Raw genomic sequence first — 12,604 nt, forward strand, 5'->3', positions numbered from 1 at the left:
TATTTTAGTATGTATGTTAGTGTCAATAATATCTTATATATTCGATTATTTCTGTTTGTTTCAGCTGGACAATCTTAGTGCATTGGTTCAAAATAGTGATGAAATGGAACCAATCGTATCAGATAAATCTACACCTATACCTAATCTAAAGCACCTGCTTTCATCTTTGCAAGACCATCTGCTGGCATACTGCTGTATGGGTTCGAAAAACATGGAACTGGTAAACTTTAACAGTCATTTAACTTTTCTGTTATTTTCATAGAACTTTCGCCTCACAGTGGTTGTATATTTGCTCCAGTTCTTTAATTTTTGTGTGTGTGTAAATTGGACAGGGGGGACAGAAAGAGAAAAAGGGGGGGGGGGGGGCGAGAGAGAGAGAGAGAGAGAGAGAGAGAGAGAGAGAGAGAGAGAGAGAGAGAGAGAGAGAGAGAGAGACCCCAGTAAGTCCACAGGAGTGAGATAATATAGTTAACTTTTTAAGCAGTAAAAGTTACTTATAGCATCCCACCCCATTGAATTTTTTTTTTTTCTCCTAGTTTACGTATGACACATGTACATAATAGGTATCAAAATATTCATTAGAGACTTGTTTGTTAACTGATAAAAGTTAATCTGAATTTTGTACTATGTTTACCTGCTGACATAAATGGATCAGGTAACTGTCTGGGAAGTCGAAACATTTGATTTAATTTCTTTCGTCATAATTAAAGTTTTTGGAAAACCAGGAAAATATGTAATTCTTTATTTAAATAATGAAACACTGCATAAGTTACGTATCTTTTCATGGTTAGCATGATACTATTCGAGGATTTATTCTTACTGTCAAGCACAGATGTTTACATAAGTATTTTGGGTGATGTTTGCATACTGTGTCTGTTGCAATCTAGTCATCTTTTTGAGGCTATAAGGTACTGAGCATGCTCCATTATGCAGAAAACCACATGCGTGCGAGTGGCCAGCCCCCCCCCCCCCCCCCCCACCCCCCACACACACAGTGTTAAACATAAAAAAATACTTACATAAATATTTGCACTTGACAATGAGAACAATTTCTTGAAATACATTTTGCTAAGCATGAAAAAATACTTAACTGGTGCAGTGTTTCATTATTTAAACCAGAAACATTTGAGCAACACAAAGGTGTCAACTAGTGCCACAAGTGGTCAAACAAAGAAACATGTGTTCAAGGTGTCATTGTGATCGCAACAATCACAAAGTTGGGCATGCACAGCAGAGACTGAAAACTATTGTGTTCGGTTTATTATTTGAATGATCCTGGTTACTCCCATCAGCCACCACACCAAGTAGAGGATGGTAGTGACTGGAGATAAATCACATTGTTTTGATATTTACCAATTCAGATCTGTTGAGTAAAATTCAACACGCGATCTAGTGTAACTGTATAACGTTTGCAAACACTACATAAAGGCCAGTGCCATACCAGAGTCATATTACATCAAATATGTCACCTTTTGCCCCAGGAACATTGTTTTGTAAAGCATAAGTTGCTGGAAAATTGTAAATATGTTGACAGAAAATTGGGCACGAATTAACATTGTGAATGTAGGAAATTTGATGGCAGTCATAAAAAATGTTGTAAATGATGAGGAAATGTTAATTTTGGGAATGTAGTAGTAGATTTATACTGTGTATGATTTTGTTGTGTTCTGAAGAAGAACATAAGTCCATAATCTCAGTACAGTACTCGAGTTATTGTTGAAGTGCCTGCCCATTGCTCAGTGCCATTATCCTATGGTGAGTGGCAGTCTTTGCTCATACCATTGTTTTACTTAAAATTTTATGAGTTATATCATTGGCATAACATGTGTTTTAGGAAGACTCTAAATTCCCTCACTGTAGATTTTATCTTACCTTTTGAATGATGTCAGTTTTGCAAAACAGTCTTGTTGCAGCTGTAAACAAGTGCACCTCTTGAAATTTTCTGGCAGATTAAAACTGTGCGCCACATTGGAACTCAAATCTGGGATCTTTGGCTTTCGTGGGCCAGTGCTCTACCAACTGAGCCATCTGAGCGTGACTCATGAGCTGCTGATTCATTCTGAAATACACCCATTTTATAACAAGACCCTGTTCTTTCTTTTAGTGCTAGTCAATGATATGACATATGAAAATAGTCACGATGCATCAGGTCTGTATCAACTCAAGAAGGTACAGCTTTAAATCTTCTCACCTACAAATTATGCCATGAGTGCATAGAAACTGATATTATTCATAGTTGTCCACCCATCATTGCCTTTGCGGCAGGCAAATCATTTAGTTTTATCAGATAACTGTGCACTAAAGTGTTTGTGAACTATAATTTGGGTAGAGCATGTTTATAATTTTTTTTTTAAAATGTTATGTATATGACATAATTTTATTTAATGTGATCAGCTTTATAACATTGACAAATTTACTTAAGATTTGTTGCAAATGAAAATCAGTTGAGACGACTGCATCACATAAATAAATAAGTAAATAAATAGCGGGAAAGCGCCGGCAGACAGGCACATGAACAAAACACACAAACACACACACAGAATTACTAGCTTTCGCAACCGATGGTTGCTTCTTCAGGAAGGAGAGGGAAAGACGAAAGGATGTGGGTTTTAAGGGAGAGGGTAAGGAGTCATTCCGACCCCGGGAGCGGAAAGACTTCCCTTAGGGGAAAAAAAGGACAGGTGTACACTCGCGCGCACACACACACACACACACACACACACACACACACACACACACACACACACATATCCATCCGCACTTACACAGACACAAGCAGACATATTTAAAGGCAAAGAGTAAGGGCAGAGATGTCAGTCGAGGCGGAAGTACAGAGGCAAAGAAGTTGTTGAAAGACAGGTGAGGTATGAGCGGCGGTAACTTGAAATTAGCGGAGGTTGAGGCCTGGCGGATATCGAGAAGAGAGGATATACTGAAGGGCGAGTTCCCATCTCCGGAGTTCGGATAGGTTGGTGTTGGTGGGAAGTATCCAGATAACCCGGACGGTGTAACACTGTGTCAAGATGTGCTGGCCGTGCATCAAGGCACGTTTAGCCACAGGGTGATCCTCATTACCAACAAACACTGTCTGCCTGTGTCCATTCATGCGAATGGACAGTTTGTTGCTGGTCATTCCCACATAGAAAGCGTCACAGTGCAGGCAGGTCAGTTGGTAAATCACGTGGGTGCTTTCACACGTGGCTCTCCCTTTGATCGTGTACACCTTCCGGGTTACAGGACTGGAGTAAATTAGTATCTCGTTAGGATCCAAATGACAGTGGAAGGCTGTCTACAGACTGAGACTCACTTCGACTTTCTGGAAGGCGAACTTCATCTGAAGTGGAAACAGACATCAGTATGACAATTAGTGGGAAATGATTACTCCAATATCTGCTCTAGTATCATCAAGTGAATGCAATCCTTCTCAGCTTCTTCGAGCCAGAGGCTATTTCTGCATGCAATAATAGCTTTTTCTTCTTTTTAAATCCTATTGGTAAAATTATATCACATATCGCATGATGGTCTTCTAGGCAAAAGCAGTGTGCTTGACATATCCTGAAACAATGAAAAATACATTATATGGAAAAATTTTACTCACTATTAAGATTCATTTTTTTAAATAGTAAAAACTTAAAATGAGGACAGATATATGCACTTTGTACTTTGTAATCTATATACACACTGACATGTGTATAAAATTTAAAAATACACATTGTTGCATTTTCTTATAATAAACAATATTCACGATGACCTGAATTCAAGTGGAGAATGCTGTCTGAAGAGAGAATTGATCGAACAGTGAATTGAACCAGTGAAGGAGCCAGGAATGCTGCAAGCTGAATCAGTGAAAGAGCCAAGAGAGCAAAGAACAGGGTGACACAAGAGTCACCCTGCAATACACACCATTTGGAGTCAACAGCAATGAGTGATTGGCAAATGATGGGGAGGTGGCAGGAGCTATTTCACCTATGTGCCACTCTGTGCTGAGTCATGAGTGCTACGGAAGTGGAGGGTGGAGAAGTAGCTCTGCGAGTCAGTTTGTTGCAGCTCTCTTGCTTCAATGTGAGCTACTGCATGCTCCTTGCAAACTATCTTTTCATGTCAAGAACAGAAATAAAAGACAAGAGAGAGATTTTACTGCTTTAATGCAGCATTATAAAGATCTGATTCTTTCCTTCGCATCCCATCCAGTAAGTGTCCCCTGACCCGCAGTTCTGGGTGACTTTTACAACATCTACTACTTTTCGTAGAGCTCTCCACTCCTTTTCCTTCTCCTTCAACCATTCTGGCTCCGAAAGCTTGCCCAGTTATAACCTTCTTTTATGTATGTATTCTGCCGTTGCTTGGTGAGTAGATTTTTTATCTATACAATTATCTTATATTATAAAGAGCTGGTTGTTCTTCACTTTCTATTCTTTTCATGGATGATAAAAACTGTAAGTTATGTAAACACATGCATATGCATTACTTACAGTATGTTTTTCTGCAACTTGAAGGAAGTTTCTTACTGTAATGGCCTATGCCACAGTGACTAATTCAGCATGGGATACTGTTGCAGCAGACTGCCATAGACTCTGTGTTGTTCTCACTTATATCACCAGAGACACATTTTGGAACTGAAGAGCAACTGCTCCTTTTTTCCGAGTCACCAGTCGCTCACTCCGTAGAGTGCTTTCTGCATCATTTCAGGAACAGATTGCTGATCAACATTTACACCTGCATCACCTACATCTATACTCTGCAAACCACTGTGCAATGTATGGCAGAGGGTACTTTCCAGTGCACCAGTTACTGCAGATTTTTCCCATTCCTTTCAAGTATGGTTAGCAGGAGGGATGACTGCTTAAATGCCTCTGTGCGTGTTGCATGTAGTCTAATCTTGTATTTGAGATCCCTTTCCGTGCAATATATAAGAGGTTGTAATAAATTCCTGGATTAATCACTTAAAGTTGATTCTAGAAACACTCTAAGTAGCTTTCTTGGGATAGTTTGCATCTATCTGCATGTGTTTGCCAATTCAGTTCTTTTAGAATCTTCATGATATCTCCCAAATTCAGTTCTTTTAGCATCTTCATGGTACCTCCTATTGATGGACGAATCTGTGGTCATTTGTGCTGCTTTTCTTTGTATCCATTCAATATCCACTGTCAGTTGTATTAACTATAGGTGTGTGAGAACCAAAAATATGTTAATCACTGGCTGCTAAAGCCATAGTATTTCTCATTGTGATTTACCAACATTATGCAGTAATTGCCTAAATGTGTGGTTTAGACCTGCAGTCATTGCTGACACTAGAATACCCTGATGGACGTGCCACATTTCAACATTGTGATGTAACATGTTATCGGTCTAATATTGCTTGTGGGTGGCTGGATGACACACCAATGAATTATGAATTCACAGTGATGGCTTCCCCCCCCCCCCCCCCCCTCTACCACAGATTATTTTATTTTTGTACTAGTACATGCTCAGTGTACCCAGCAACAACAAAACAAGGACAATTGTGGATACCAGTGCAATATGTGTGTATAAATATCTCTCCAAAAAACACTAATGTCACAAGGAAGTGCTTCAGAGACTAAATCACAGGGCTGCTTGCGTCCGAAAGGAGTTCCACCCTTCATGGAAGTTGCACCACGGCAACATGCCAGCTCACACCACCTTTGTTGTCACTGCCTACCTGACACGGACTGATGTGACAATGGTGCCGCAACTACTCTACAGTCTTGACCTGGCCCGTGCGGATGTTTTTGTGTTTCGTTGGCTGAAAAGGGACCACAAAGAAAAGCATCTAAAGCCGGTGTCAACATGCAAGCTACTTCGATGGCTTCTCTGAAGAGCATCCTAATTGACGTGTTCCAGATAGGCTATGATAGGATGACTGAAGAGAACTTCACAAGCCAAGAGCATTAAAAAGCATTTTATGGGATGACCAATTTTGACAGAGCTATGCTGTCATCATTGGATCTTATACTCTAAAATTTCCTGTACAACATGTAAAAAGGCATAAGAACCGATGATGACAGCATAGCTATGTCGATACTGGTCATCCAGTAAAATGATTTTATAGTGATCTTGACTTGTGAAGTTGCTTTAGTTATCATACATTGCAGATTGCCCCCAAACTGACAATGTCAGAAATATGTAACCTTATGATACATGGAAGTCACACTGTCAAAAATAATTAATAATAATAATAATAATAATAATAATAATAATAATAATAATAATAATAATAATAATAATAATTCAATGCAATCACATTACTTTCTGGATAAATCCTATACAACAAAAGTACTGACAATGACCGCCGCTTGGCTGTGCGCCAATCCTTGAATAGAAATGTAAAAATCTATGATGCCAAACTCATTTTTAGATTAATTGTGTTTGTAAAGTTATAACGAAAAATTAAAAGTTCATGAAAACTTGAGCATGGCAGTAAGCTTTACCATAAAATGAGTATGTTGAACACAGGTTTTTATCATAATTTGATTTTGTATGCAAAGTTCATAAAATATTCATTTTGAATATTACTTTTTAGATATTCTAATTTGTACTGAAGTTCTTCACTATTTTAATTACTGCCAGTTACAGAGACTTCACTCCTAAAGTTACATTATTAGATATATTCAACTATCTTACCAACCCTGTTAAAGATTATTATCTACTGAACTGTTTACATTTCCAATAATTAATCACATTTACAGTGTTTTTGCTAGAACTCTCTATTGATTTATTTTATGAAACTATATTACACGAATGAATGATTTTCTTCTTGGATGAGAAATTATTGTTTTAACAGAATGTGTTAATGAAATTCCAAACCATCATAATTTTGTAAAGCACAACTGACTTGTTGTTTAGAGGACATTTAATTATTCCAAATATTTTCAGATAGTGAATGACAACTGTGAAAGGAATAAACATAAGTATAAAATAACAAAATGAAAGATATAGTATACTGAGTATGGTTAAATCTCTCGATTCATATACTCCTATTCGAAATATAAGGCTGTTACGTTACACACACACACACACACACACACACACACACACACACACACACACACACAAACTTTATGCTTGAGATTGAGCCAGAATATAAATGTAACAAGGAAAAAAAATTAAGTATCGGAATTATGTAGACACATGCCAAACTGAAACAGCAAAGGCCAAGATTTGTTACAAGTGCCCCTATAAAGAGTAACTGTTTGCAATTTTTTTCCAAACAAATCTAATTAATCTTCATCTCCTTTCTTGTTTCTTGACTCTTTGGTTTGGTCATTCACTTTCATCTCCTTGGCTTTTGAATTCTTGTTTAAGGTCCATATCAGGTGTCTCTTTTTTTCCTATGAATTTTACAATATCATTAAAGTTGAATGAAACCCAGGGCATAGCAGACACAAAATGCATGGAAAGTTAGTAAACGTCAGGTGGACATAAAGTTAATATACATACTGTTCAATATTGAAATTATATGCATGTATTACCAAATATCTACAATTGTAAGTACAGTGGCAACACGATGAGCTCAGTGTCATAATTAAGCAAATTTATGTTTTATGAACACTCCTTTAGTATTACTCCAGTCTAGTTACATGATTACTTATAGAAAAGTTACAAATAAGTTTACATCAACTCTTGGTTGCTATGTGTGTTCAGGTTATGTGAGCAAATAGTGTATGTGAATGAAGAAAGATTTGCACATTATCTACAACATATAAACTTTCACAAACTTGTATGTCCACTGTAATCCATAAGTGAGACAGCACCATTGCAATACATAGGCATTGTTTGCAAGCTCTTGGAGCCAGTGGCTCCTCCTCCTGGCAGGAGGGTTGAAAGCGAAGTAAGGGGAATAAAGAAAAAGGACTAATGAGGTTAAGGAAATGGATAAAGTTTGGAAAAGTTGCTGAGGCTAGTGGGGTGATTACGTCCAGTTAAGGCCGAGGTGAGCACATTCAGAAGCGGAATTTCTGGCCCTTACATCTAATCCTACTCCTGCTGATTCCTTCAAAAACAGCTTGGCAATTCACCTATTGTCACTGAGTACTATCCTGGTTTCGAATGTATTAATCAGATACTTACACAAGGCATCTGTCTCGCGTGTGTGTGCCCTGAAATTAGGTCTATTTTCCCATCACACCTACAAGCTTTTCACTCCCCCCCCCCCCCCAGTCTCTACAAAATTCTGGTCAGACAATGCCCTGTGCTCCTTCTGCACCCATTTCTGATCCCTATGGCTCTTACCCCTGTGACTGTCCCCACTGTAAGACTTGCCCTATGCACTCTCATACCACCACCTATACCAGCTGTGTATATGGCAAAACATACACTACAAAAAGGAGGGCCAACTGTGGATGACACATGTCATGTACCAGCCGTTATGTAAACACTGTCTGGCGTTTTAGATTGGTATGGTTATCACCAAGTTGTCAGGATGAATGGGCATAGACAGAGGGTCTACACTGGCAGCACACAATATCCTGTTGCAGAGCATGCTCTATAACATGATAGTTGTGATCTCAGTGTCTATTCCACTGTACGTGCCATCTGTAATCTTCCCATGGACCCTAGCTTCTCAGAACTACGCAGGTGGCAGTGTGCATTATGACATGTCTTCATTTCTCGCCCCTCACCTGTCCTTAGTTTACAGTAATTTCTTCAGTCTCAGTATTTCTTGTCTGTAACTATTCCTTTCTTCAGTCCCATTTGGTTTTTTATATCTTTTATTTTCTGACCTTTTAAATCCCCCCCCCCCCCCTTACACACACACACACACACACACACACACACACACACACACACACACACACACACTTATACCACAGACAATGTCCTTAACTTTCCTCTGTCTTGCTTATTACCGTATCTTCCACCTCTGACCTCTCAGATTTTCTAATCTCATCAGCTGCAGTGCCCAACAATCAGTCATTCCTTTTCATCCCATTTGGGCAGCCTTCCCTGATCTGAGGTTTCTGGGTGACTTTTCCAAACTCTCCCCATTTCGTAAATCTTGTCAGTCCTTTTTCTTAATTCCTCTTCCTTCCCCTTAACCCTTTTGCCAGAAGAAGGAGCCACTGCCTCCAAAACTTGCAAATTTCTTCAACATTTATATGTGCAGTTCTCCTGCTGCCACTTGAGAAGTACATTTTTTATATCTATTCAGTTATAGTATATTTTCCAAAGTTAAAGTTTTTTCATATGTACATTTTCCTATTGAAATAAAGTAACTGGTCAATATGTTCATTATTAACAAAGAAAAAGGAATCCTCATTGTTTTCTTCTGATATAACAACAAAAACAATCGATTACTGACAAAATTATTTAATTGGATAGATAAAAAATCTACTCACCAAGCGGTAACAGAACACACACATAAAAGATTATTGTAATTGGCAAGCTTTCAGAGCCAGTGGCTCCTTCTTCTGGCAGTAGGATTGAAAAGGAAGGAAGAGAAGTGAAGGAAATGGACTGGAGAGGTGTAGGAAATGGGTAGATATTGGGAAAGTCACCCAGAACAGCAGGTCAGGGGAGACTTACCATAACGGATGAGAAGGAAAGACTGATTGTTGGGGACTGCTTAGGATGAGATTTGAAAACCTGAGAGCTTAAAAGGTGGAACACAGGGTAATAAGCAGACAGAGACTACTGCTTAAACATCACCCATAAGTTAACAAGAGTGAAAACTAAGTGCATTGTATGTAACAGAGGTGGGAGAACAGCGGTGAGAAATAGACGGGAAAGACAATGAAAGATGTACAAAACTAAAACAGAGTGAAGCAAAGAGTAGTTACAGCGAAGTAAGGCTGAGATGGAAGAAACTAACGTAAATGAAGGCCAGTTGGGTGGCGAGAACCAAAGACATGTTGTAGTGTTATTTCCCACCTGTGCAGTACTGAGAAACTTGTGTGTGATGGAAGATTTCATATGGTGCTTGTGGAGAAACAGGCGCCAAGGTCATGAATGTCGCGTTGTAGAGCATGCAGGTGGCTCTCCCTTTGTTAGGATATGTTTTGCCAGTTACAGGGCTGTTATAGGGGGTGGTAGGAGGGTACATAAGGCAAGTCTTGCTGCAGGGACAGTCACAGGGATAGGAGCCAAAGGGTAGAGAGATGGGTGCAGAAGGAACATAGGGTCTGATAAGGATATTGTGGAGATTGGGAGGGCAACGGAAAGTTGCTCCAGATGTGGTGGGCAAAATTTCAGACTGAATGGATCATATTTCAGGGCATGATTTTAGAAAGTCATGGTCCTGTTGAACCTACACAATATACTCATACATCCTAACGTAACCCCTGCTCCCAATCCCTTACCTCATGGCTCATACCCCTGTAATAGACGTAGATGGAAGACCTGTCCCATACATCCTCCCACCACCATCTACTCCAGTCTGGTTACTAACATCACCTATCTCACCAAAGGCAGGGCTACCTGTGAAACCAGTCTTGTTGTCTACAAGCTCAGCTGCAACCACTGTGCTGGATTCTATGTAGGCATGAGGAGAACCAACAAGCTGTCTGTCTGTGTGAATGGCAACCGACACACCATGGACAGGGAACAGGAGGACCACCCTGTTGCTGAAAACACTGCCAAACATGATATCCTTCAATTCAATGACTGCTTCACAGCCTGTACCATATGGATCCTTCCCACCAACACCAGCTTTTCTGAATTGTGGAGGTGGGAACTTTCCCTGCAATATATCCTACATTCCCGTAACTCTCCTGACCTCAACCTTTGTTAGTTGCTGTCCTCACCCATCCAGCCCCTTCCCTACTCCCATCCCAGCACTACACAGCCATCATTCCACCACCACATCAAGTCGTTTTTTTTCTATTTTTCTTTGTTTATTTCTCTCTTTTTCTCTCTATGTGTTTCCTTTTTCACTACTTCCCCCTCCCCACCTCTCCCCAGCCTGTCACCCAAACTCCAGCACTTCACTGTCCACCATCCCCACCATACTATTGCCCCCTTCCCTGCCCCAGCCTCCTCCTTTCCCCCACCCAGTTGCCACTCCTGTAATGCACTGGTACTGCTGCTTGCAATGTGTGTGTGTGTGTGTGTGTGTGTGTGTGTGTGTGTGTGTGTGTGTTGTGTGTTTGTGTGTGTGTGTGTGTGTGTATTGTTGAGAAACGGCATTGGCCAAAAGCTTTAAGTGAGAAAATTTTTTTTGTTGTGCCTATCTGAGACTCAGCATCTCAGCTATATGGGGAGTAGCAACTTTCCTTCTCATAATATACTTCACTATTGAACATCTACAAGCAGTAAAAACCCAACCACAAAGTTTTCTTGAAGAATTCAAAGGTATGTATGGAGCAGACACTGTAATTGTTTTAACACACGGCCTAATTGTGTAACACGTATTTCACAGTTAAGTTGAAGCATTGTTGTTATTCTAATCAACACATGTTTCTTAAATTCAGCTGTGGACTGACTGTCTTCAGACCAAAAATCGGGGCCTTATATATCCTCACTATAATAGGTGCTGAAACTACACATTGCTTGATGTTTAATTTACAGAAATTTCAATTAAAACTTAACTCATTAAATTAACTGAATACTTCAAAAAATTAGTTCTTTTTAACAGTTTCTTCTACTACAAGAGTTAGGCCGAATTATTTGTTTAAATGATGAAATTAACACATATCATTATGCAAACAATACTTTTGACAAAACTTTTAATTACTTTGGAATTAATTAAGGGCTGGATTTGCTAGCATGTTTTCGAATAGAGCCAAATAGATCCTTTAAGAATACTATTAGTTGTTCCTCCAAATGTTTATAATTAGTACAGAATTTATATTTGTTTATACGTCAACAATAGAATTTAAGTTATGAAACAATCACTAATTTCATCCTATAATGCAAGTATTAACTAGGAATAGTCCAAATAAATTATGAAATCAATTACATCCATAAAACTAAGAGATCTTGTGTTATATTCTTTAAAACTGAGGGCCAACTTTTCTCTTTCACGAAAATGCAGATTACACTCCCATATGTTGATGGTAATTAGTTAAAAGTGAAAAAAATGAATTGAAGGAGGCAGATGGTGAAACAAGGGGAAGTAAAAATATCCCAGCTTGCTTTGCCACATCACCCCCTCCTTGGATTGACCAGATAGACATTGCAAATAGCTAACTGGGCAATTCGGTGACCACAAGTGACCCCAGACTGTCGGTTAAAAGTCTACACACACAAAAATATTGACTACGAAATCTTATCAAAAACTATGGTACATATGTTGCTTTTTTTTTTTTTCAAATTTATACTTATATGAAATGGCCATATGAAAATCCCCATACAACATATTTGCATACAGTATATTGTACAATTACACAAAATATCCACTAGTTATACTTTTAACAAAAAATTCGGCATCTTCTTCATAAGTGATGTCTTTTTTTGGTAAGCAAAGATTACATTTTAAGATACATATCACTTTGTACAGGTCTTGTTTTGCTAAACAAAATAAATCCTCATGGGTTGCAAAAAAACTAAATTACACTGCACATTGCAGTTCACTTTTAGGTGGAAAATTTCACTTGTTCAATGTTCAGTATTTTTCAAAAGCACTTTCCCAATTTTAATGAGCTTTTAC

At 38.8% G+C, this 12,604-nt stretch overlaps 1 protein-coding gene across 1 annotated transcript in view; it reads left to right on the top strand.

The window, feature by feature from the left end:
* Positions 1 to 12,604, top strand: part of LOC126282514 (probable E3 ubiquitin-protein ligase HERC1) — a 715,173-nt gene that overhangs the window by 165,582 nt on the left and 536,987 nt on the right. Inside the window, 1 exon segment of the mRNA XM_049982172.1 lies at positions 65 to 220. Within this exon segment, the coding sequence (XP_049838129.1) occupies positions 65 to 220 (156 nt within the window).

Source organism: Schistocerca gregaria, chromosome 7 (genome assembly GCF_023897955.1).
Source record: "Schistocerca gregaria isolate iqSchGreg1 chromosome 7, iqSchGreg1.2, whole genome shotgun sequence".
NCBI lineage: Eukaryota > Metazoa > Arthropoda > Insecta > Orthoptera > Acrididae > Schistocerca > Schistocerca gregaria.